Source organism: Corapipo altera, unplaced genomic scaffold, assembly GCF_003945725.1.
Source record: "Corapipo altera isolate COAL_440 unplaced genomic scaffold, ASM394572v1 57, whole genome shotgun sequence".
Classification (NCBI taxonomy): Eukaryota; Metazoa; Chordata; class Aves; order Passeriformes; family Pipridae; genus Corapipo; species Corapipo altera.
Genome location: NW_020884905.1, coordinates 6,848,339 through 6,874,124, shown reverse-complemented (window position 1 = coordinate 6,874,124; position 25,786 = coordinate 6,848,339). Strand labels below are relative to the sequence as shown.

Sequence of the window (25,786 nt, the reverse complement as noted above, 5' to 3'; positions counted from 1 at the left end):
AACATTCAGAGTGGCTCCATGTAAGTCCTCCAGTATCTTGCAGCAGGTTTACTCTCAGAACAGGCAACTACTCTGAATTTACTCCTCCATCATTAATTAACTCCTCGTTAGCTCTAGCTTAAACTAGATCACAGACCTAGTGGGGGTGTTTTACATAAAATGTTAAAAAAAATAATATGCAAAATCATCTGAGGAGATTTAAATAATATTTTAAATTTAAAATTAACAGTACTCTGATTAATAGCTATTTAACATTCCATTTTAATCTTCTTGGAAATTCTTGATTTTTCTTTTCAATATTTTTCCCATCTGGGAATTTTTCTCTGAGTCCTGTAACTGGAGACATTGAATTCTACTGTGGATTAACCATGCAGTGACAGGTCTGTGCTCTGACTTTTTTCCTTCCTCAGCTCAGAGCACTCATTATTCCAGATGTTTTGCCCATCCTGGTGGGAATTGCAGGAATTGCAGAAGGGAGGAATGGGAGGGGAGGTATTACCACCAGCTTAGCACTTGTTTTAGTCCACAGGGAGTTTCTTTTCACACAGAATTGTAGATATTCTTGTATTCCCTGTTTATCAGAAACCAAATCCCATCTCAGCTCACACTCTGAGGTAACTGCTCTGGTTTTCCTCTCCAGTCCAAGGCTCTCATCCCGCTGCAGACGGAGGCACATCCTGAAACCAAGCAGCGAGTGCTGACCAACTACATGTTCCCCCAGCAGCCCCGCAGTGATGAAGGTAAAACACCAACAAGGCAGGAATGGGGTTTGTTTAGAGGCTGGAGGAAATCCGGAAGGAGGAGGAGATCCAGAGAGAGGAGGAAATCCAGAGAGAGGGTTCCGACGTGGCTCTGTGTGTGTCTCCTCATGCCAAGCCCATGGGACACACAGACATCCCTATTTTGGCACACACAGAGGAATCTGTCATTCTCAGGCCATCAGATTTATATTTTCTAGAGCACTTTCATTTCCAGAGTGGCTTTGTAAAAGCAGTTTGGGTCTGGATCTGAGTGTGCACGGGAAGGAATTGTGGGCTTTGTTGGCCAGAGACTGGCCCCATCTGGCAGCTGGGGGTGTCCGCCCACAGGGAGGGGAGTTCAGAGGTCCCAGCCTGCCTAAGTTCAGGGTTTGGCTCCTTACAACGCAACATTAAATTAGAGTTTTCATACTCCCCCTGTGCTCCAGGTGTGCCCCAAACCCTGTTGCTTCCCATCACTCTCACCACAATTTTTCTAACAACTCTGTTGTGGTTTCTCAGTTCCCACTGTCATTGCCCCCCTCAAGTTTTCAAACAATAACCCAAGACTGTGTGATCAATGAAGAAAAGCCTTTTTAGACCCTTCCCATCCTTGGGGTGCAGCAACTGCTGGTTCCTGTCTCTTTGCCCTTTCTCTGCAGATTTCCAGTCGGACAGTGACAGTTTTAACCCCACTCTGTGGGAGGAGCAGAGGCAGCAGCGCATGACTGTGGCATTTGAGTTTGAAGACAAAAAGGAAGAGGAGGAAAACCCAGGGAAAGTTAAAGTATGTTCTGTTTGGTTTATTTTGGTATTAGCATATTATGGACAGGGTCCAGTATACAGGTCTTGAATTTAATTACTTTTGTGTTCTAAATATCCAGAAACCTATTCCTATTCAGGTTCCTGCTGTGACAAGTGATTGTCACAAAACCAGAATTAACACGAGTGTTAATTTGAGACTTTAAATAATTGTCTTAGTTCTTTAGAAGGTGAGGAGGCAGCAGAACATGAGGAAGAGTTTGACACTAAAATATATCCAAGGCCGGGTTGGACAGGGTTTGGAGCAACCTGGGCTAGTGGAAGGTGTCCCTGCCCATGGCAGTGGGTGGGATGAGATGGGATTTGTATAGATGCCCACACAGGAACTAAAAGCTCGTTGCTGGAACCTTCTAAGATATTCAAGTGAGTCCCTCCAGCCATGGGTTGCAATAGTTCATGGGGAGGTTTCAACATGTACATTTTTAGCAGTTCCACCAGACCTTTAAGGGAGAAATTTGCAGGTTAATTTAAATTCTCAACAGGCAGTAACCACCAACACTGCAGCATTTATAGCAGCATAGATTATACACAGATTTCACTTTTTATCTTTCAGAGTTAAGACTGAACTCTCAGCCAAACATATGTTAAGATAGATTTGGTAATTGGAATTGTTCAATAACTTTTTCCATTGAGAATTTTGAACTTTGAGAATTCTCTCTTTGGGGTCAGGCTGCTTTTGATGTATCATTAAACCCACAGGAATAGTACTGACAGGGAATACAGATTTCCTCTCTGATGAAAGCTCTGGATCAGTGAGGAAAATATCTGCATTCCAGTTCTCTCACCCTCCACAGCAGCCAGGAGTTCTGCTGTTTAATATTAAAACTCACAGTCATGGCAAACTCTGCTGAAATCCGTGTCTAGGATTTGTCTCTCTCATCCAACTCTTCCAGTTAATTTTCCCTGACTAGTTTTTACTGAGAATTTGCTGGGACTTGGCTTTTGGCCATGTCTGTCTCAGACCTTCCCCTTAAACCATGGTCTGAGTTGTAGGAGAAACCAACTGCCTAATTAGGCCAGCTCTAAATAAGATTTCTTTCAACTATAAATCACCCAGGGCTTTATTGCTACTTTCCATCCTCAATTTATCTTTTCTGTTGGAATTCTTTATTAACATATGACATCCCAGTCATACATTTGGACATTTTCTGTTCATGTTAGAACCTACTCCCTGTAATGTTTATTCCCTTGTAGTTCAGAACTCTATGCCAGTATTTCATATAGTTTTATTTTCCAAACCAATCATTCTTCTGCCTCTGAAATATTCCTATTGACAGACCATTTTCATTTGAATCCAAAATTACATTTTTCCCACCATAACAGTGAGCTGTTAAAACATGCTCCTTTTCTTACCTCACTTCCACAATGAGGTAAAAACTGCTTTGTGGTAGATGATTCCAAATACTTTACCACATCGTAAATGTGTTTCACAGTTATCCTGACACACACAGATCCCTCTGGGAAACTTTGAAATTTAAAATGTGGGGTTTTCTAGAAAATCTGTGGGTATATCAGTCAGTTAAAGCACCATTTAGGCCTTGTGGGGATCCTGTCTGTGGTGGTTTGAGTCTGTTCTCCTGTGTGAGAGAAGAGTAGGATGCACTCGAGTGCCAGTAGGAACATTATCCATCTCCAAGAGCAAATGGCTCCCAGGGGATCAGCTACTGCTCTCAGATGCCATCCATAATTCAGATTAATTGAGTACATAGAAAGTAGCTAAATTAATTCTGCATTTACACCATCATTGTTTGGGGAAGTGGGATGGAATATGTCAGCACTCTCAAGCAAAGTGCATGATTAACATACAAGAGTCTCCCAGGGTAAAAGATCGTAGGGAGCCATTCCCATCCATTATTTTATGTCACTGGAATTCTGTTATAGGTTGACATAGAGTAACTGAGCACATTTCAGTCCCAAACTCCATGCAAATATCTCTGTGTAACACCTCAAATTATCCCAAACGTAAGAGATGTGCCCTGAACCCCAGTACTGTAACAATGGGTTAGTTTGCATGCTGTTTGCATTTTGTATTTGTGCTTTAATTCTTTTTGTGAATGTTCAGGTTGAAATAAATCTAAAACGTTACCCCACTCCCTACCCGGAGGATTTAAAGAATATGGTCAAATCAGTCCAAAACCTGGTGGGCAAACCCAGCCATGGAGTGCGGCCCGAGAACTCTGCACCCGCTGCCAACAGTGACCAAGGGGTGAAAGACAAGTATGAGCACAAATGGCCCATGACACCCAAGGAGATTTCAGTGGAGGTAATGTAAAGGCTCCTTGTTCCTCTCCAGAGTCCCAGGTTTGAACACAACTTCTCCAAATGATAATTCTGCGTCTGCTGTGACCTCACACCTTTCACCTGTAAAGTTCATTCAGTTGTATATTGAGTTGCTGTTTTTCCCAATACTGCTGAATTTTTGGGTTGAAATCTACCTAGATCTGAATTTTGCTGTTGATTTAGACAATTTTAATAGTATGAGACTTGCACAGGAGCAGGAGGAAGGACCAAGCTTATTTCCACCTCAGCCTTCAGTACATGCATTCCCGCCTCCGATGCGTTAATGACCAACCAGCTGGTTGTGTCTGACCCTACTGTGCCATGAGGTCCTGCTCCCTCAGTTTCTATTATTAGGAGAAACCCAATTAACCTTGTCCAAAGTTTGTGAAGGCAGCAGAAGAACTTCTCCCACTGCAGGGAGCTTTGGATCAGGTATCCCTGAATACTGACTTACAGTGAGTTGCAGAATCCAGCTCTTAAAGTGTTTGCCTGCAGTGGATCAGCAGAAACAGGGGCAAAGTTCTATTCCAAGACAAATATAGTCATTAAGGAAGCAAAATTCCTAAATCCTACTGTTCCAAATAGCAGGAGCTTGATCTCATCTACCTGTGGACACCCTAACTGTGTGCGGGCACCATTCAGAAATAAGGGAATTCTCTTCCCCTGATGGTTTATAACCTTGGATAGGTCTACAGGAACATCAGCATTCCTGAAAATCTTTACAAAGCCTTAATGTTGAAAAGAAATAACTGAGGAAAAACATTCTCACATTCTTTTTTACTCCTTTGTTGTCTAAACATTATGAGAAACTCATTGTCCTTGAAATATCCTTGTCTCTGGCTTCTTGTGTGTGCAGGAATTGTTCTTCCTAAATTTTCCATGTCATTAACACAAATGGGCTATTCTTACATACTCAGCTGTAGCTGCTCTGTCAGTGCTGTGTGTTTTATTTGCAGGTAAACATTTTCATTTCTTACCAAAATAACCAACAAAAGTTTTCCCTTTGAGATGCTTCAGAAGACTTCTTTCAAATCTAGGCACAGTTTCAATTAGCATTAAAATATTTCAGTTAAATATTTCGTTTAAAGTAAGGTATTTAAGTTAAATCATTCATGTTTTCATCTAAATCTGAAATCATAAATTCCACCATTATTCTTTTTTGTTTATTAAGTTCTTACTGTGTAAATCTGGGCTTTAAACAACTTGGGCCAGGAGTCTTTACATGTTCTGCTTTTGTTGCTGAATACATAGAATTTATTTTGTATTATCTAGGTTTTGAACTTGAATATTCCTGACAACTTTCAGTGGGTTTGAATTATCCCTAAGCATTATCCATCAGGAATTTGATCCATAGGGCCTGACAGAGGCTTTAGGTGTTTGGTCCCTTGGCTGTGGTTGGTGATGCAGCCTCCAGAAGTCAGTCCTGGTTTGTTAACATTTGTTCAATTAAATGTGAAGTTTTTTTAATGAAAATCCCAGTGAGCTGAGTCCCACAGGGTCATGTGAGCAGGCAGAGCCCAGGGATCCCACATTAGGGAGGTGTAAGGAAGGAGTAAGTGGCAGTGACAGCATGAAATATGAGTTACTCTGGTTTTGTGTGGAGGTACAGGAGCTGTCAGTGGCACAAGTCTCACAAAAAGCATTCTGCAAAACCAGCTGAATTGCTGCAGACAGACCCCATGGTAATTCCTGAAGTGCAATTAAATAATGGGAGTGCAATTTCCTCCTTAATTGTCTCCCACAAGCAGCTGCTGCGAGTGCACCACTGTTCCCATGGATCATTGGAGAGGGTTTTTCATCTTCTGTTATTACAATAGTGAGGAGGGGGGACTTTTTCACATTTTAATTTCCGTGGTACATAGTCGAGACTAGTAATACAACTATTTCATCAGGTAAGGAAAAGAAAAGGAGTGTTCTTGTCCCTCCTCCCAACACTGACACCAGGAAAGCATTTTGGCTCCAAGCGGGGAGTTGTAAATACATTTTTCTCTCTTTGGCTTCCTGCAGGAAGATAAAGACATGGGGGAAACTGTAGGAAAAGTGTGAATAATTTTGCGAACAATATTGGCCTGATTTCAGTTGTAACACATTAAATAAAACATAATTAAGCTCCGTTTGCTTTTCAGATAATTAGGAGACACGATCTCGAGCCTCAAGTTAAAAGACAGTTTGAAATTGCAGGTGTGTTCTCATAGAGCTAAAGACTGAAGGCAGTTTCTAATACCAAGGTAATTTAATTTCAGATGCAATGCTCACTTCTCATCCTCAGAGACCAGATAAGGTGGTTTCTGTTCTGATCTCTTTTGGGTTTTCTTGCAATTAATTTACACATGTCTGTTCACAAACTGTTTCTAAATAATTAAAGGGAGCATCTGAAATGAGTAAGAAGCTGCATTTCAAATCCCCTGCACCGTCCTCTGCCTTCACTTACAATAAGCAAACAATGTCTTGATTAGTCAGCAATTATAACAAACCTCTTCATTTTTCTAGGTCATTTTGAAACATGTGAGTTTTGGGCAAGTAGGAGGCTGGGATAATTTTGTGTCACCTTTCCATGAGAAACAGTGAGGAATCCCACAAATGAGCAATTTGGTTCTTTACAGTTCATATCAAGAATATTCTAAGAATATCCAACTTCTCAGGTGTCCTAGAGAAGCTGTGGCTGCCCCATCCCTGGAAGTGTTCAAGGCCAGGTTGGATGGGCCTTGGAGCAACCTGAGTTAGTGGAAGATGTCCCTGCCCATGGCATGGGGTGGAACTGGATGGACTTTAAGGTCCCTTTCAACCCAAACCATTCTGGGATTCTATGGAAGGGGAAATTCCATCTCTCCAGATTATAATTTAATGTTCTTGTGTTCTCAGCCTGAATTCTTGGTGATATTTTTCTTTCTCAGTTGTTTTAATGGTCTTTCCCATGTGTTTTATCTTGGGAAACAGCTTACTACAGTTTTCTGTCTTCTCCCTGTATCCTTCTCTAGTTAGTCCTGAGGAATAACACAATTTGATTTATCTCTTCCCTTTCTTTTTGCGATTGCTCCTATTCACAATACTTTTTTCCTATTAGTGACCTTTTTGTTCTTGAGCTTGTAAGAGCAAGGTCCTCTTAAAGAGAGTCGAATTAAATGGAATATGATTTGAGGTTTTTACAACATCTTTCACATTCATGGCATATTCACAAATGCCAGACTGGTTCTTTAGAAAGTGCATTGATTTTTGTTGGAATAACTGGATTAGGGGCTAAAAAGAAAATAGTATAAGATAAAGAACTTCCTAAAATCATGCATCTGAAATAAAACCCTGTGTTCATCATGGTGTCAAAAATGGAACTGGTGGTTCTTACAGCAAGGGGGGTTATAACTTACAACTTTTGGAAGTTTCATGGCGTGATGTTGGGATTCCAGGTTCAAGATAAAGAAAATAAAGAATTCCCAAAGAATCCCCTGTCTGAGACAGAGAACACTCAGGAATCACCTCTGGAAGCCTCAGACAGGGAGGAGAAAGCCGAGGGCACCAAGAGTTCAGAGGTACAGCCAGACCCATGACAGGCACTGTGGGTGTCACAAGGGGAGAATTTCACACTCTGCAGTGCTGAGCACTCTTATTTCTCAAAAAAAACCCTGGTTTTGCACGAGTTTGTCACACTGCACTGGTAACTGGTTGTGCTCCACTGGAGAAAGGATGTTGCACTGTTGTTGAGTTGTGTGGATATCACTCTGTCACCTACAGAGCACCACAGACATCCTGGGGTCTCTGCATGGGGAAGGAAGGTCTTGGCTGTATCACACTTTGTAACTATTTCCCTAAATGTTAGTCCTGAGGAGTTTAATTAAGTTGGGGATGCCCGTTTTTTGCTGGTTTGGAAAGGTCCTGCCTCCAGCAGAACACCTAGTACAGAAGGATTAAAATAGCTGTTGTGTAAATATAATTATATTCTTCAAGGATAAATTGCATGGCAGAGGTTTCTACAAATCTCTATTTCCACTGTTACTACAAAAAGTAGTTAATGGAGAGGAAACCTCTGAAAGTTTGCTCCTGATGAGTAAAAGCAAAAAAAAATAATTAAAAAATATTGGAGCATTTTACATTTTAACAATGACTCAAATCCTTATCTTCTTCCACACCTCCTTCCACACAAATGTATGAACTCAGTGAGTGTGTTTGGCTTGGGTACTACAGTTAAAATTGTTTAATTATTACATCTCTCCTTATTAACTTCACTCTCCAAACTCACAGGAGAACCTTTACCAGCAACGTGTCAGGGTACAGAGACCCTCATGGTGTCCCATTACTATAAGTTCCCTCTTAAGTATATTTCTCCTGTTTCTGTCCTCATTCTTACTATTAGTTATGGATTTTACCCTAATATTCCTTCAAAACTTCCTGTGTTTTAGTACATACTGTCTTTCTCCAGCCTCCATCCTCTTTACAGAATGACAGCTCCTCCTCTCACAAGGATCCTGGTTGCATTGGTTGAGCTTTCCATCTCCACCAGTTCTCTTTCCATGACATTTTCCTGAGCTGGGTACCACCCATAAAGTGGGTTTCCCAGATTGCCCATCCTTCAGGCTCCCTTTCCTCCAGTCCCTTCCTGAGGGCAGGGTACCAGTGTCATCCCTGCAGTACATGTCACACCCCTCCCTGTCTCCCCAGGACACTCACCCTCAGCTCTGAACTTTCTCCCCAAAATTCCTCCTTGTGACTTCATTGCCTTCTAACTGTCCTATGAGCCTAAATGTCCTAATTTAAAACACCTCTTTCTAAGACTACATCCTACTTCCCTTCAACATTTTTCCATTTTATATTCTGTATATATCCCTTTGAAGGTCAAGGTGTACTGAACTCTCAGTGAGAAGTTTATTAAATCTGAATAATTTTAATTTAGCCACAAACCCTTTATAGACAAAGCCATTTTAATTAAATATAGCTACAGGGTCAGCTGAATCTATGGAGGAACTTGGGCCATGAATAACTGAATGAGGAACGTTTCCTCCTGAAATAACAATTGTTTACTCCCAATTTGTGGGTTTTTTTCTGCTGGCAGCTTGTTTTTGTGACCTTGACTTCATCCAAAATGTTTACATGGCCTTGATGTATCTCACAAGTTCCATCTGTTTTGTCTACATTTCCAGAATGAGCACATCACCATAATTTTTAGGAGTATTTCTGGAGGACTAATTAGAACTTTCAGCTGACAAATCAGCATGATTAGACACTGCCCATATGGTGGGGTTGGTGTGTTGTGAGGAGAAGGCTGGGAAATGTTTGTGCCTTGCAGTTTGAAGTGGAATCTGTCTCCTGTGTTTACTCTTCATTATTATGTTTGTCAGGATGCCTTGGGACATCCATGTGTTTATTGTTCATTTTTATATTCCTCAGGATGCCTTTGGACATCCTGCCAGTGAGATGAGGATAGGGGAGCTCCGTCCTTCCATGCCTGAGACTCCGTTGTACCCCCCCAAACTCGTTCTGCTGGGTAAAGACAAGAAAGGTACTGACTTGGTTTACAACAACCTTTGAGATGAAAACGTGTGTGATATGCAAGGAGAGATGTTCTTGGAAATGTTCTACCTTTCTCTGTGATTTTAAAACAAATCCCATGCATATTTGTGCACACACAAGCACACACATATATATATATGTCCATAATTCCAATTTAAAAATGTGTTTTTCTGGAGTTTAATTCTCAAATGCCACACTCTGAAAGCATTTGCTGTGTTTTGTTTCAGAGTCGACAGATGAGTCTGAAGCAGATAAGATCCATTGTCTGAATAACAGCGTTTCCTCAGGCACTTACTCAGACTATTCCCCTTCCCAGGCTTCCTCAGGGTCCTCCAATGCGCACGTTAAAATGGGCTCCTTGCAGACAACGGCTAAAGAAGCAGTGAATAACTCTCTGTGGGGGAACAGGTGTGACCATCTTTCTTAGCACAGCTTCTGGTGGCATTTTGTCTTTTCATATGCACTCAAAGTGACTGTATCTTCCCCCAGAGGGTGGTTGGGCACTGAACAGGCTCCCCAGGGCAGTGGTCACAGCACCAAGGCTGCCAGAGCTCAAGGAGCGTTTGGATGATATTCTGGGACATGTGGTGTGACTCTTGGGGATGGTCCTGGGCAGGGCCAGGGGTTGGACTCAATGATCCTGATGGGTCCCTTCCAACTCAGCATATTCTGTGATTCTTCATTGATCTGTTAAGGCATTTGGTTTAAAAAGTTCACATTTTTCCCCATTTGTGTGTAGCTAATCACAGCCCAGGCTGTGCAGAGCTGGCCATCCATCCATACTCTATAAACACCAGTACTTCTACAGCTGGTGGGTCAACTCTGGGCTATAACCAGGCATTAAAGCTCCTGAAGGCTGGCTGAAGTCTTTGTCCCATTATTGCTGTCCCAGCCTCCCTCTACCCTGGATTCCAAGAACAAGATGGAAATTTTTCTTGGAAAGCTCTAATGAACCATCAGCAGCCTGAGAACACCCTTGTACCACACCAGGAACACCCTGCCCTGTCTGTCCCTGCCATAAATCACTTCATGTGGTTCCATCCACAGGCTCTGTCCTGTTAAAGAGAGGCTCAGCCTGCTCAGGGGTGATGCATAAAATCTTGGTGGTGGGAACACACACAAACTACATCTGGTATCTTTGTTTAAAAATAAAGTAATGTAAGTGTGAAAAAACTTCTGTTGCACTCACGGGTTATTTTTACAGCAGGTAAATATGTTCAGCTCGATTTCCGTGAACACGGCATGGAGCCAGCCGGGCCTGTCACTGACTTCTTAGTTTCTCCATGTGTGTACTGACACAATCTGTGCTCCAGGGCAAAAAGCTGCTTACACCTTTGTGCCAAACCAGTGGCACGAGGTTCATGTCTCAAAGCGCAATCCCAAAGCCAGAGCATAGATGGAAGAGTGCTAAATTGTTTTAAGCTCATAGAGAGCGTCCAAAGGAGGGCAACGGACATGGGGAAGGTCCTTGAGGGGAAACTGTGTGAGGAGTGGCTGAGGGCTGGAGAAGAGGAGACTGAGGGGAGATTTCATTCCAGTTACAGCTTCCTTGGGAGGGGAAGAGGAGGGGCAGGCACTGATCTCTGCTTTGTGGGGACCAGGGACAGGACCCCAGGGAATGGCCTCATGTTGTGTCCAGGGAGATTTAGGTTGGATCTCAGGAAAAGGTTCTTCCCCCAGAGGGTGGTTGGGCACTGAATAGGCTCCCCAGGGCAGTGGTCACAGCACCAAGGCTGCCAGAGCTCCAGGAGTGTTTGGATGATCCTCTGGGGCGCTTAGTGTGACTTTTGGGGATGGGTCTGTGCAGGGCTGAGGGTTGGACTCAATGATCCTGATGGGTCTCTTCCAACTCAGCATATTCTGTGACTCTGTGATTCTGCTGTCATTCTGGTGATGGTTTATGTGCTGGGATAGAGGGCATTTTATCTTGTTCCCTTCTCTCTTGTCTTTGCAGGTTGGCACAGTCGTTCCCACAGCCCCTGGAGACCAAGCCATTGCTGAGCCAGCGGGAATCAGCTCCAGCCGGGAACCTGCCGGCGCGGCCGGAACGGCGCCCGCTGAGCGACACGTTCACCGAGGGCTGGACCGACAGTTCCCACTACGACAACACAGGGTTTGTGGCCGAGGAAAGCACGGTGGAGAACCCCAGCACCAACCCCCTGCTCACCACCAAATCGAGGAGCTCATCTGCACACGGGCGCAGGCCACTGATCCGACAGGACAGGATAGTTGGCATCCCTCTGGAGCTGGAGCAGCCGACGCTCAGAAACACACATGAATCTGAAGTGCCTCCTCCCAATCCTTGGCAAAATTGGACCAGAACCCCTAGTCCCTTTGAAGACAGGACAGCTTTTCCTTCCAAACTGGAAAGCACCCCCACCACCAGCCCTTTGCCTGAGCGGAAAGATCATGTCAAAGAGTCTCCTGAAATGACAAGTACTTTCCCTCCAGGAATAGCATGGGAATATCACGACTCAAACGCTAACAGAAGTCTCACAAACGTCTTTTCCCATATCCACTGTCGCCCAGATCCTTCCAAAAACGTCATTTCCATCAGCAAGAGTACAGAGCGGCTTTCCCCAATGATGAGGGATTTAAAAACGAACAAGTTTAAGAAGTCTCAGAGTATCGATGAGATAGACATTGGTACATACAAGGTGTACAACATCCCCCTAGAAAACTATGCATCCGGGAACGATACTGTAGGGCCTCACGAGAGGGTGGACAAGCTGCTGGGCCCGGAGCATGGCATGCTGAGCATGTCCCGCAGCCAGTCTGTGCCCATGCTGGACGACGAGCTGCTGACCTATGGCAGCGTCAAGGTGCAGCCGCAGCAGAAATCGTCTGTCACCAAGAAAGTCTACCAGTTTGACCAAAGCTTCAACCCCCAGGGTGCTGTGGAGGTCACGGCTGACAAGAGACTCCTGCCGCCCTTCCAGCTCAACCCTGAATACATCCCCCAGCCACCCAAAAACCTGCCCCAGGAGCTGGTGAGCCCGCGGGGGTACCGCGGGTATGCACCCGTGGAGCCCATGTTCTCCTTCTCGCAACCCTCGGTGAGCGAGGAGCCTGTGGGGCCCCCCTTTGGCAGCCAGGGCACACGGCCAGGCTTCCTGCGCAGGGCGGATTCCCTGGTCAGCTCCACCGAGATGTCCATGTTCCGCAGGGTCAGTGAGCCCCAGGAGCTGCCCCCGGGCGACAGGTACGGCCGGGCCCCGTTCCGCGGGGTGGCCGAGCGCCAGAGCGGCATGGCCGTGCCCGAGGCACAGTTCCTCAAGCGCAACGGGCGCTACGAAGATGAGCTCCCTTCCTACCAGGAGGTGAAAGCCCAGACTGGGAGCTTCCCAGTTAAAAACCTCACGCAAAGGAGGCCCTTGTCCGCACGAAGCTACAGTACAGAGAGCTATGGCACATCCCAAACCCGGCCCGTCTCAGCGAGGCCGACAATGGCAGCGCTGCTGGAAAAGATTCCGTCAGACTATAACTTGGGTAACTATGGCGACAAGCCTTCCGATAACAGTGATATAAAGCCAAGGCCTCCCCCTGGGAAGGGAAATGAGAGCTGTGCTAAAATGCCCGCTGACTGGAGACAACAGCTACTTAGACATATAGAAGCTAGAAGGTTAGACAGGGTATGTTTGGCATTTCTCTGCAATTAATGCCTTTAGTTGTGTGTTTCGGTATGTCAAACTATTTGCACGTGCAGTGGTGACCACCAGAATTCCCAGTAATGCAATGCAATTCCTGCCTTGTTGTCAGAGGAGCTGGCCTGCGAAGGGCCCTAGGGGTGCTCAGCTGGAGTGAGGAGTCCTGGGTAAATCCAGAGACTCCTCTCTGGTCACTGAGGTGGTGGCTCCTGCAGCACTTCCCAAAATGATGAAAGCCCATAAGATTCTGTCCTGCTTGTGGATGTGGATGTGCTGCTGGAGCCCACCACGTCAGGCACAACTGGGAGCTCTGGGCACATCTTGGCAGTAAAAGTGAATAAAGAAAAACATCGCTGAGAATAAGTATAATAATGTATTTTAGCTTTCGTATCACTGTTAGAGAGGGTTTAAAGGTGTCTCTTGACTGAGAAATAGCACTGGGCACCCATTGCCACTGTTTTGAATGAGGAATGTGATCATTACTTCTTTTAGCTGTAGGAAGTTGTGCTGATTTGCCTTTTATCCGAAGAGTACAAGTCCTTTAGTGCATGATTTCAGTCATTACCTATTTAATGACCTACTTCATGAATCGCATTTACTTCATGATCTGAAGTGGTTGTGAAAAATTACTGTCATGAAATGCGTAAGAAGGTAGTTGCCAAATGCGTCCATTTACTTTATGCCAGAGCCTCCTGAGTTTGGTGTTACTACACTCCTCACCTCCCAGTTTCTCAGATGTGATGCTTATTAAAATATCATTAGGGCATAGTGGGTTAAATTTAAAAACGGGCTCAAAGGCTGAAGTGGTTCCTTCCTTCAACTCTTTTCCTTGTGCTGTGTAAAACCAATTGGAAAATACTCCCCAGGGAAACCAGTGCACCCCAAGCGAGCCATTTCTGGTGGAAATAAACACTTCCCAGATGCTGATTTGTTTAAGAAATATCTTCATGCTTAGCTTACAATGTGTATCAAGGAATACCTGAACTCACGGAAAGCTGACACTGGTGATTCTGCTGAGTTGGCAGCAATCCCTGTGAGCTGGTTACTGCTGGTTACAAAACTCTCAGGAGTTGAGAGCTGCCTGGTGGAGGGTTTGCTGGTGAGAAGCCCTGGGCATTCCTATGGAGCAGCTGCTCCAGGAGAAGCTGCTGCCTGTCGGGTCTATGCAGGACTGTGGCAGTGGGCAGGGAGCAGGTGCTCCTGGGATGGAGCAGAGTCTTTTCCCCCAGGGTTTGCTCCTTGGTGCCAGATACATCTCTGGCCTATCTGTGGTTGTGCAGCCGAGCCTAAATTTGGCCATATTTGCAAAATAAAGACTTGTACCATGTGATACAACTCCAGATACCAACACACCTCATCTGCTGTCAGCGTGGAAGTCGTTTCTGGTATCCATTTTATGTACAATGAGCAATGTACTTGCTTTGTGTGACCCAGTGCATGCCCCGGGGAGCTATTGATCTCTTGGGACTGTTTTGTTTGCTTAAACTAAAACTCTGTGAACTTAACCATATATGTGTGATACTTAATTCGATGAGCATGTGTGTTCATATCTGTCACGTGGTTGTTTCCTCTACTCAGACCGCTGCTTACAAACACCACACAGTTAGCCTTGGCATGCTGCACTCTGGAGGGGTTTCAGCAATGCATGCCGGCCGAAGCATGACTTTAAACTTGCAGACTAAATCTAAATTTGAAAACCAAATGCTTCAAGAGCTACCTCTACCGAAAGTAAGTATGGGCTAGCCAGCATCACTGGCATTCCCAATAAATTAACTCCTTGCTTCCTCCTGGTTTAGCTTTTGCCTACTACTCATGCTTATACAGACCCAATCCAAAAAGCAAGGGTGGCAGTGGTACAGTTTTCCTCCTGAGTGGTCTTGCTTTTTGGATTCTGGGTTTCCCGTGGCTGTCATTCCTGCTTCCTGCTCTCCTCCTCCAGACCGGTGCCATCATTTTCTCAATCTGTGAAGAGAAATGGGGAATGTGCTTTGCTCTTGGACTGTTTGAGCTTAAAAAAAGGATGGTAGAAATGTTGAATATGCATTTAAATAGGCTCCAGGAGACAAGGATTTTAATATTTGAGCATTAACTGGCTCTGTTGTAGTAGCTGATGAGGTTTGAGCACACCTAAACCCATTTTAAACTTTGGTTCAGTAACACCTATAGAAAGAGAATAACCTAATTTTTTACTATTTTACATCTATTCTTGATATATTGCTGACAAGTACAGATATACAAGACCGTCCCAAACAAATGTTTGAGGGGGGAAAGCACACAGGACAAGCCAGAGAGGGACATTGCTGCAGGATTTGCAATGTCAAAGAGGAGATCCTGAGACCTTCTGTGCATCTGTGTGGCCACACTCCCAGGGTCAGGGCAATGTAGGAGGGACAGGCCTCACTTGGCCTCTCCTTGCTTTGGCAGCAGGAGCTGTTGGGACACATTAGCAGCATCTCTGAGTAATTAGAGGGATGCGGAACACAGATCCAGGCGCTGCCATGGGATCAGCTGTGCTGGTGATTGCCAGGCTGGCCTCCAGCACCTCTGGCACCTACCCAGGCAGGACTAGCCCTGGCCAGAGATTCCCACAGGAGGCTTCCAAGGCCCCATTTCAGAGCTTAGATCCAAGGCTGGTGAGAACAACAGGGTGATATAATGGCAGCAGCACGAGCAGGTTGTGTGGGTTGGACAGACCTCAGCTCTGCTCAGCTCCCTGATGCGGCACGAACTCCGTGCTGGAGTTTTGGGCAGAGCTGGGACAGGATAACATCACGCATGGATCAGTGTCAGGCTTTTCCTGCTAGGACTGACTCTCCATACACTGTCACCTCCATCCCCCATGCCATCAGCTGTCCCTGGGTTCCCTCACCCTGCTCTCTGTGCTTCTCTGTTGTTGGGTGGGTGGCACCGAGAGGCCCCCCAGAGGTGTGTGTTGGCCACGGGTGACATTCCAGTGTTGTCTCTGCTTCCAAAGAACCTGTCTGTCTCCTCGAGTACATGCCAGGTCTTGTCACGAGTCCTTGGAAAAATCCATTTTCCGTCAACCCCAGATAACAGTGCTGGTTTGCTACACACATCAGGAATATGGTGTTTTATGGTACTCCCAGGATTTGAGGCTGTAAATGAATATGGATATTAATGGATGGATGTCTGAGGAACTAATGAATCTATTCAGTGATATGTTTTGGGATGTGCTCTGATGTAGATTATTCTGCTTTCTATTCCACCAGCATTTCACTGCTCCATACCCATATAAACTGTGATGCTGAACTGCATTAGGGGGGTTGTTCTTTTATTGTACTGTTTGAGAAGCAGGGGAAAATTATTGTTGAATGAATATTGTGTATATTTAGTATGGTTTAATTCTATTCCTTCATATGTTCTAAAGGATTTGCATTTCTTGATGAATCCAGGCCACAGCAGTTTAATGTTTGTCTCCTTCTCCTCCCTGTTTCCCGTGGCCTGGATTCAAGAGAGTAATGAGTGAGGTCTAGTTGTCCAGTGGATGGTCAGGAAATCAAGTTTACCAGTAACTTATTTTCAGAATGTTTATTGCATTGATTCTGCTCACTGTAGAAAATGCTTGAACTGCTGCTTTTCATTGTTTACCCAGATTTAATAGATGTGGGTTTGCTCTCAGTCTGTCCGAGCTCAGAAAATGAGCAATATTGCAAGGGACCAAATTCATTTTGCTGCAGAAAATGAAACCACAGAATTTTCCTGTTTATTGAGAAAGCAGAAAACGCCCTCCGTATTTTTGTTTTTTCCCTCTCGAGTGCAAACTCCCTCCTGCAGATCAGTCAGTGGGGAAACAACCCAGAACTTTTCCATTTTTGGGATCCGTCTCTCAGGTGGTTTAAAAGTTTATGGTTTGGTGGAATCCATTCCCAGAAGTGTCTGTTGCCATCTCCCTTGGAAATAATAGTCAGTCAGGAGAAAAGCAGAGGTTCCCCTTGGAATGAGCCTTTCTACCACCTCTCTGCATGGGGAGGGCACCCAGAGAGGCCCGGAAGCTGATCTGTCAGGATGTGAGAGGATTCTCAGGGCAGCTCTGGAAGGGATGGCTTTATTTTCCATTTTAATGGTGTAAAGAAAGCTCGACAAGGAGGTCTTCCAACAGTGGAAGTGTTTTTCTAGTAGTTTTTAATAGAAGGAAAATAGCAACTTTCATGATTTTTCTGGAAGACTTGAAGGATGAAAGAATTATAATGAAAGTTTTCTTTCATTTTAAATCAGAGTTGAAATTTTTTTTATTTAGCCACTGAGATGTGTGATTAAATCACAATTTACTTCTATTTACTTTTAAACTTCTGTTAAAAAATAGTTTTTAATTGACAAGTTCCCAGCTTTCATGTTTCAAAGCAAATGCAATTCTTCAGCCATCTGAAGAAGTGTATCCTGATTTTTTTTTAATCTAAGCTGGAGAAGAATTTGCTTGAATGACAGAGGGGAAAAATAGCTATTTTTTGTTTCTTTGTAAATTATCATTGATCAGAACTCAATAAGCACCACATCATTCAGGTGCTATCAGTGGTAGCACAGTATTGGAGTTCTGGAAAGTCTGACCCCCATGTTGGGAAAATTTCCAGTGATGGTAGAGAAATAGAGGGACAGATAAGAGAAAATCAAGATGGGACAAAAAAAGCACAGACGCCCTCCAAAGTCCTGAAAACAGGAGTAAAATAACCAGGGGGAAGAAAGACAAGGAAGAAGTATTTATAACAGGAGAGAAAAGGGAAAGATAATAATATTTAGGAAACATTAAATGTGTGTTATGGCCATTTAGATTAAAAAAGAAACCATTTAATTACAGGTTAATATTGTCCATATATCTGTTGGCTTAACACAAACCAGGCCCATCCTAGAGAGGTCTGGGAGCTTCAGATGGAGCTGATTCAGGGGGACAAGGAGTCACAACTTCACCTTTGCCATCAGGGAATGTTTTCTGCAGAAAATAAAAGCATCAAATTTGTATTGGTGGCAAATACTACATAAAAAAAGCCTTTGCTGCTTGAATGAGCAGCAAGAAAGTTCTAACTCACTGGTAATGGCAGACTGCACATTGAAATGTGAGATTTCAACCAAATTTGTTTCTCTGAGTCATGTTAAATGAATTTTCTCTTTTCTCTCATCATTCATTATTCTCATGATTTCTCTCCTATGCCTTTCAAGCCCTCCTGCTTGCAGAGGGTCCCCCAGCAATGTGGTCACATGTTAATGAAATACTGGGGGAATTAGGAGGATTTCTGTTGTAGCAATAGCGCGGTGCAGTTTATTTAACTGGGTTAGGGACTGAACTAAAGCTGAGGAGGGGTTGTTTGGTGACTAAAGGCTGCCCTACATTTGTGCAACAGACCCCATCGCAGCAGAGCAGCATCCTGGACAACGGGCAGGACGAGGTGTCCGTGGGCAGCCAGTGGAACCCGTACCCGCTGGGGCGGCGGGATGTGCCCCCCGACACTGTCACCAAGAAGGTAAGGAAGGGATCCTGGAGTGGATCCTGCTCCCAGCACCTCTCCAAGGAGGAGAGAAGGTGTATAAGGACACTCCTGGTTTCAAGGCTTAAAGCAATAATTGTTGGGAATTCAGGGCGTGTTTTGCCCATTTTTGTGTGGTTTGTGTGGTTCCATCTCTGGTGTGTGCAGTGGGCACAGAGGGCTGGGCAGGTGTGTTCCTGTCCCTTGGCCTGCAGAGTCTCATCAAATGTTTCATTTCAATGACAATCATAACAAATGACGTGTTGGGATGGTGCCAGCCCAGCTCTGAACAGACACAGCCATTTCATTGATAAACTCACCAGAAATGGGTCTAATTTCTGGTACCTTGTGGTGGATGTTGAATTCCGGTAATTGGAGCTGAGCTGGTCATGTGCAAACATTGGCTGCTCCCTCCCAGCCCCAGCTTGGCTCATCCACTCAGGAACTGCTGGGTTTGGCTGCTCTAATTGCAAAGCTGGAGAATGGAGGGTCCTGACAAACTCAGCTGTGTTTGGAGTCGGTGTTGGGAGATGGAGCTGCACATGGGATAATTACAGTGGTCTTTGTCTACATAGAGATCCAACCAGCTCATCCCTGGGGTGAATAACACCAGTGAAAGTCATGGTGTGTACACTGATAACTGCTGTGTGATTAACTCTCAACTGATGAGGAAGGACCTCCTTTCACAGCTTTTATCCAAGGCAGTGGCAGAAGCAGCAACCCTTGGCTTCACAGAGAGCTGCAACCACAGGTCCCTGTGTACAGGAGGATTGCTGGAAGATGGGAGATGGAAATTGCACCTCCCAGGCCCAAGAGGAGGAGGAAGAGGAGGAGGAGGAGGGGGTGCTGCGACAGGGTGTGGTGGAGTTGGCTCTGACAGCCAAGTTATTTATCATCTGATATGCAAGAAATGAGGATGAGAAATGTAAGACAAGCCATTTCTTGTCTTCACTGGCATTTTGGGATAAAACCTGTGTTGGTCCATTCCCAGTTGGACACTGTTGCTGTCTTACATTTGTGCACCATCAGTGCACAGTCAGTGCCGTAACAGTTCACCATCAACAGAGCACCATCAGGACTGTAATAAATTCAACTGCAGATTCTCTTTTGTTCTGAATATTTCGGTATCTGGCTGCTCTCATGGGATAAGTACAAACATTGCTTCACTCAGCAGATCTGTCATTACACCCACTGCCAGCTACTGCCAGCTACTCCAACTGTAACGTAAATATTGGACACCGAGCTGAAAATAATTAACTTTTGTGCTGGATGATAAGTAAAAAATACAGATGAAATTGGGGAAGCAGTCTGCATAATAGAGATCTTTTCTGCAGAAGAAATCATTTCCATTTCCATGAGAAGCAGCTTATCCCCCTCCAGAAGAGCCACGGTGTGAATCCACAAGCAGGAGTGATAACAATCTCCTCAAAGTCTATTAACAGCAGAGAGAAAATGAATTCTCAGAGCTGTTTACTCACCTTCCTCAGGAGGGATTTGTAATGTGCTGGTGTGACAACACTCATCTCTCCAAGCAAAGTCACCTCCAATGTCTTGGTTTTCCAGCATCTGGGGATTAAAATCCAGCAACTATTTGAAGTCGTTCAGAAACTCTTCTATAGAATTGAAGTTCAACATAGCAAACAATTAAATGTGCAAATATAAATTGTAATATCTTTTGGTTTTCCACTAACTGGGCTCCTGCAGAGCTGAGTTACTGTGTGGTAGAGCTGTGCTTGGGAAATCGTGGTAAAAAGAGTTGAGAGTTGTTTTTCCAAGGGGAAGGGTGTGTATGGCAGATGGATGGACTGTGTACTCATGCTGATGTAGAATCATGGGATCATTTAGCTTAGAAAAGATCTCCAAGATCATTGAGTCCAGTCATTAACTGGTATCTATCTAACTGTATATAGACACTAATACACATTCCCAAATTTCCCCCACACAGACCTACTCTGTGTGTAGTGATGGCTGTTTCTGTCAGTGAGCTGGGAATGCTGCACAGGCATCACTACTTCATTAGCTGGGCTGTGGGTGGTTGTTTCCATCCTTCTTGCTGTTTATAATGCAGATTAAATGCCCATTTTACCTCAAGTCCATAATTTATGGGCTAGTTCTCCTATGGCAAAATTGGATATTTTAATCTCCCAATTGAATAATCCACTGATTTATTAAAAGACTATTAAAAGCCTGCAGTATTTAGGCTTCCTGGAAAATGACTTTTACTGTTGTGTCCACAAGACAGAAACACAAGACAGGAGCCATTCTTCCTTGGCTGGTATTAGCAAAAGACCAAGTTGATGTAAATGCAGTATTTAACTTTTCTTTACCAAATATTGGAGCTTCAAACCAGCAGATGTTGTCACAGAAATGTTATCACAGAAATTTGATTGGTTACATTTGGTGAAAGCCACATTTGGTCGCAGGAGAAGGCATAGGTTTTAAATGCTGGTGCTCTCCATACCCAGAGCATAACCCTGGTCAGTGTCTGTGTCTGTGTTACAGAACTTATTCCAAATTATCCTCAGATAAACCAAACATTCCAGTATCTTTATAGTGGGCTGTGATAAATTATTCACCCTCCTTTGATTTATTAAATGTTTTCAGTTCACAAAACACCCTGAGCAGAAATGTGGACGTGACATGAGGAGAAAAATACTTTATGTTTATCAAATGGCTGATTCTCCCCAAACTTCCCAGGTCCCCGGTGCCATGGGCATGTCCCTGCTGCTTTTAATCCTGGTTTTCCCAGCTGTGCTCCAAAGGCAAACCTCTGCTGGGGCTCAGGTTTACTTGGCCCCAACTGTGAGTTTAATAATCATTTCCTTTCAGCCTCCTACCTTTGTGGCCTAACGGGTTGCATTGCCCACAGGCAGGTAGCCACATCCAGACCCTCATGGGATCCCAGAGCCTGCAGCACCGGAGCCGGGAGCAGCCCTACGAGGGGAGCATGAACAAGGTCACCATCCAGCAGTACCAGCCACCGCTGCCCATCCAGATCCCGGCAGCCCAGAGCTCCCGAGCCCCCCAGACCGGGCGGTGCCTCATCCAGACCAAGGGCCAGCGGAGCACCGACGCCTACCAGGAGCAGGTGAGAGGGGCTGCACTGCAGCTTCAGGACAGAGATGTTCCTGTGTTTTCCAAGGTGTCCATGGGACAAGGGAGCCTTGGGCAGGAATGGTGCAGCTGAGCTGGGCAGCCCAGGGAGCTCTGGTTGGTTTGGGAGAGCACTGGTTGTACTGGGGGAACTCTAGATGGACTGGGGGAGCTCTGGTTGGACTGGGGGAGCTCTGGTTGAGCTGGAGGCAGGCTGGATCCATCCCCTTCCCCAGCACCAGCCATCAATATCCATTTTCTCTTGGACTGATCAAGTAACACCATTTGCTATTGAAGCCCCTGAGCAGAACTGGCATCACAGGGTCACACTGAATTAATTTGCAGCTTCTGCCTGTTCCCCAGTAACCCAGTTCAGTGTCAACAGGGCAGGTTATTTTATAATATGCTAATCTGCTCAGATCTGCCCAGTGAAAGGCCATCTGCAGCCCCAGTGCCCCCAGCACTGGGGATTTCCTTCATTAAGTGGTCCTGTCCTCATTATATTTGACCTTAATGACTGAAATACCTGTTTGGGGCCCCTGACTTTGCTGAATGAGGTGCAGAACAATCAGTAAACCTTTCTCTTGTGTAAAGTGCTGGTCAAGCCACGTGAGCAGCTCCCTGTCTTACATCCCTGATGTTCAGAACCAGTTGCTGGTGTGGCTCGAGGATGTGCTAAGCCCAGCTCAGTGCACAGTCATTAAGCTCCTCTGAAGTAATTTTTATTTTATGTTCAATGACCCAATGCTATTTAGAGTCATCCTGACTAAAAGAGAAGGTTCAGCACTGTCTCCTGGGGTAGAAGTGGGTGGTGCTCAGTCAGGTTGTGGGCCTGTGCCCTAACCTGGCAATGCTCTGAAGATCCCTGAGCTTTGAGTATTATATATATTATATATATCCCTATATATATATTATATATAGGGATATATATAATATATATAATATATATATATAGGGATATATATTATTGAGTATATATATCCCTTGCTTTGTCCAAGGGGTGCTGCACAAGTGACTCCTTCTGGAAAAATAAAATTGCACAGATTAAGCCTCACTGACAGGTTTATCCCAACGTTTAAGTGAAAAATTTGGCCAATGTGAACATATCACAAGTCTAAAGTGTTTTTTTCCTCCTTGAAAACGAAACTTTAAAATCCATGCAAAAATCTATGAATGATAGGGAATATTATGGTATCACTGTGTGCTAAAATCATGCCAGTACTTCCAGTTTATAGCAATGTTTCATGGACTTTCCCCACGTTGTGCAGTGCAGGGCTCATCTCATCCCACTGATGGTGAACGAGATGTGTGGGAAGAAGGATGCTGTGGTTTAGGAAGGGTTTAATGTTGACATCCACTTACCCTGCCCTGTCTTTCTAACCTAGTTTTGTGTGAGGATAGAGAAGAATCCTGGCCTGGGGTTTAGTATCAGTGGTGGAATAAGTGGACAAGGAAATCCATTCAAACCTTCCGATAAGGTACGTTGGGAATTTCTCTCTATCTGGTCCTTATTTTAGAGTGGAGACATGGAGAACATGAGTGAGAAGTTTATGGAGATGTGGAGAATATGAGTGAGATGTTTATGTCCTTCTGTTGTGATTATTGAAAGACTTTTTCCCACACTTGGCTTTTTTTATTATTTTTTTTTTGGTTTGGGAGAGTTTTTTGTGTGTTGTTTGCTTTCTTTTCCCAGTTAATGAAAATGAGAGAATCAAACATCAATCCCATGGGTGTCTGCCCCATATTCCGTGTCTAAGAATTTTTCAGGCTGTTTTCTGGAGAATCGTCTCTCTCGCTTTTAAGAGTCACTTTTGGCCCTGATTTAAACTTTTGACTAAATTAACACCAAACCAGCGTACCAGTAGCTGGAATGCCAGGATTTGTAGCTGCTGTGTCAAATAAAACCAGCCTGGCCTGTAAACTGGAGATCACTGGATCCTTGCAGACCCCATGGCACCAGTTATCTTTTGTACTGGGAATTAAGAATGTCCCCATGAGGAACACGGTGGTCAGGGAGACTCAGGATTCATTCGGGGAATTGCAAGTCTAAGATAGGTCTCTGTGTGATAAAAGGAAGCCTAGAAAAACTCCACCACCTGGTGATTCCCAGCTCCAGGGGCTGTAGGATTAGGAAATGGACTCTTAGACCTGTGAATTTGTCTGTTTGGTGCAATAAAATTGAGTGGAGTTTGTTGGAAAATGAGCACTTTGGGCACCTCTCTGTTGAACAGGTTCCTAGAGTTGATGTCCTTTGATAATCCTGGATTCTGTTTGCAGAGACAGTCAGAACTTCCATAAGTGTGGAGAATGTTTCGCAAACGATGAAGTTTTTTAAAACTCTCTTTTCATCTCTTTTCAAAACTTTGAGATCTGCCTGCAAATTAAAGAAATCAATTCCCCACCTCTCTGAATTACAACAGAAAACTGACTGGGAATGTAAAATAGGCTTGGAAATACCAACCTGACACAGTCTGAATTCCTGGTCAAAGGAAGGTGTCCTTGCCCATTGCAGGGGCTGGAACAAGAGGGCTTTTAAGATCCCTCCCAACCCAAACCAGTCTGGGATTCTGGGATTGATAATCCCTGTTTTGAACCTCCAGAGTAGTCCCATGTAATGTACATAAAACCCAGGAATTTTAACTACTGTCCTTTAAAACGTTCTCAATTTGGGTGTCCTTGGAGACTTCACTCTGGAATTACACTTTATAATATCGGGGCCTGGTTTTGCACAGTTGAAGGTGGGATGGTAGAATTAAACTGGACTTTCCTGGCTGTCACTTGGCTGAAGTGACTGAAGGAGGGTCCCTGTTCTACTCTGAATGTATTTGGAGCAAGGCAGGAACAGCTGGAGATAGAACTGATTTTCCCACTCACCGGAATGCAACTCAGGGAGCGATGGGAGGGAAATTAATAGTTGAAGGGTTTTTCTGTATTGTTACTCTGAACCATCACTTCCCACACTGTGACACCAGATTTGACATATTTTAAATGAAATGCTGATGTCACTGGGATGAGAAGACAGGAGAAGCCATGGAGAAGCCACCATTCCTTTGGCACAGCAGAACCCTGCCACAAGTTCATGGCACAGGGATGAGGTTTCAGCAGCCTATGGCTATGCTCCCAAGGAGCTCTGGTTTCATACTGGGAATACAGGGCAGGGCCTTGCTCAGGAGACTGTAAAATCCCTCAGGGATGCACATGATGGTGGTGCCAAGCAGGGATTTCCCTGGTGTCCCTGGGAGCAATGGGAATGTTCACATTTAGTCTTGGATTCCTGTTGGAGCAGGGAGAGCACAGAACTGAGGGGCCAGAGCTGATGAGCTGTGTGGGAGTTTAATGTGCTCATCAGCTGGAACCAAGCTTTGATTTGGGGGATTATTAACATATTGTACTGAAATTCTGAAAACAAATCTATAACTATCCTTTAATAGCTTTTCCTCTTTTAAAGCCTTTCACTGCTCAGACACCGGATTAAAGGTCTGTCCCACAGCCCATGGAACTGAAGATCTCAAGGGCTGAATAATCAACTGCTTTCTACACGTTTTTTAAACTTTTTTCTTTCTTAGAGGAAGCAAACAAAGATTACTGTGTAGATTATGGTACAGATTATTCTAATAAATTAATGCTTACTCCATTTTAATTACCCTCCTGATAACCCTGCCACTCTATTCATATTGGACAGTATTTTGTGAGGTGGAATCTTAGTTAAAAATGACCCACAATTATATTTATTGGGTGAAGTAGCTGAAGCTGCTAGAAACCCAACCTAGTGTTTGATTACAAACAGATTAAAATAGAGTTTGGTGTTTAGCCCAAGTCTATAAAGCCCCCAGATCCCAGTTAGGGATGCACCTGTATTTTGGGCTGTAGGTCTCGGAGATGGCATCCTAACCTGTGTTACTTTGACTTATAGGGTATCTTTGTTACTAGGGTTCAGCCTGACGGCCCCGCGTCCAGCCTGCTCCAGCCCGGGGACAAGATCCTGCAGGTACAGGGGGAGGGACTGCTGGGGGGCTGAGGGCAGCTCAGAAATGCAGTGGTGCTGGTGCAGGCCTGAAGTTGTGTCAGGGCAGGTTCAGGTTGGATATTAGGAAAAGGTTCTTCCCCCAGAGGGCGACTGAGCACTGAACAGGCTCCCCAGGGCAGTGGTCACAGCACCAAGGCTGCCAGAGCTCAAGGAATGTTCACATGATCCTCTGGAGCATGTGGTGTGAGTCTTGGGGATGGTCCT

The 25,786-nt window shown here is 44.6% G+C and overlaps 1 protein-coding gene across 4 annotated transcripts in view; it reads left to right on the top strand.

Annotated features, from left to right (window-relative positions):
• LRRC7 (leucine rich repeat containing 7) overlaps positions 1 to 25,786 on the top strand; it is a 117,814-nt gene that overhangs the window by 88,764 nt on the left and 3,264 nt on the right. The window contains exons 14-25 of one of the 4 annotated variants that reach the window (XM_027651555.1): positions 641 to 740; positions 1,400 to 1,524; positions 3,622 to 3,822; positions 7,241 to 7,363; positions 9,216 to 9,327; positions 9,566 to 9,746; positions 11,293 to 12,970; positions 14,564 to 14,713; positions 18,340 to 18,459; positions 21,332 to 21,550; positions 22,941 to 23,033; positions 25,469 to 25,543. In XM_027651555.1, coding sequence (XP_027507356.1) covers positions 641 to 740; positions 1,400 to 1,524; positions 3,622 to 3,822; positions 7,241 to 7,363; positions 9,216 to 9,327; positions 9,566 to 9,746; positions 11,293 to 12,970; positions 14,564 to 14,713; positions 18,340 to 18,459; positions 21,332 to 21,550; positions 22,941 to 23,033; positions 25,469 to 25,543 — 3,177 coding nt within the window. The remainder of the gene's footprint in view (positions 1 to 640; positions 741 to 1,399; positions 1,525 to 3,621; positions 3,823 to 7,240; positions 7,364 to 9,215; positions 9,328 to 9,565; positions 9,747 to 11,292; positions 12,971 to 14,563; positions 14,714 to 18,339; positions 18,460 to 21,331; positions 21,551 to 22,940; positions 23,034 to 25,468; positions 25,544 to 25,786) is intronic. The other 3 variants (XM_027651554.1, XM_027651552.1, XM_027651553.1) reach the window with 3 other exon arrangements.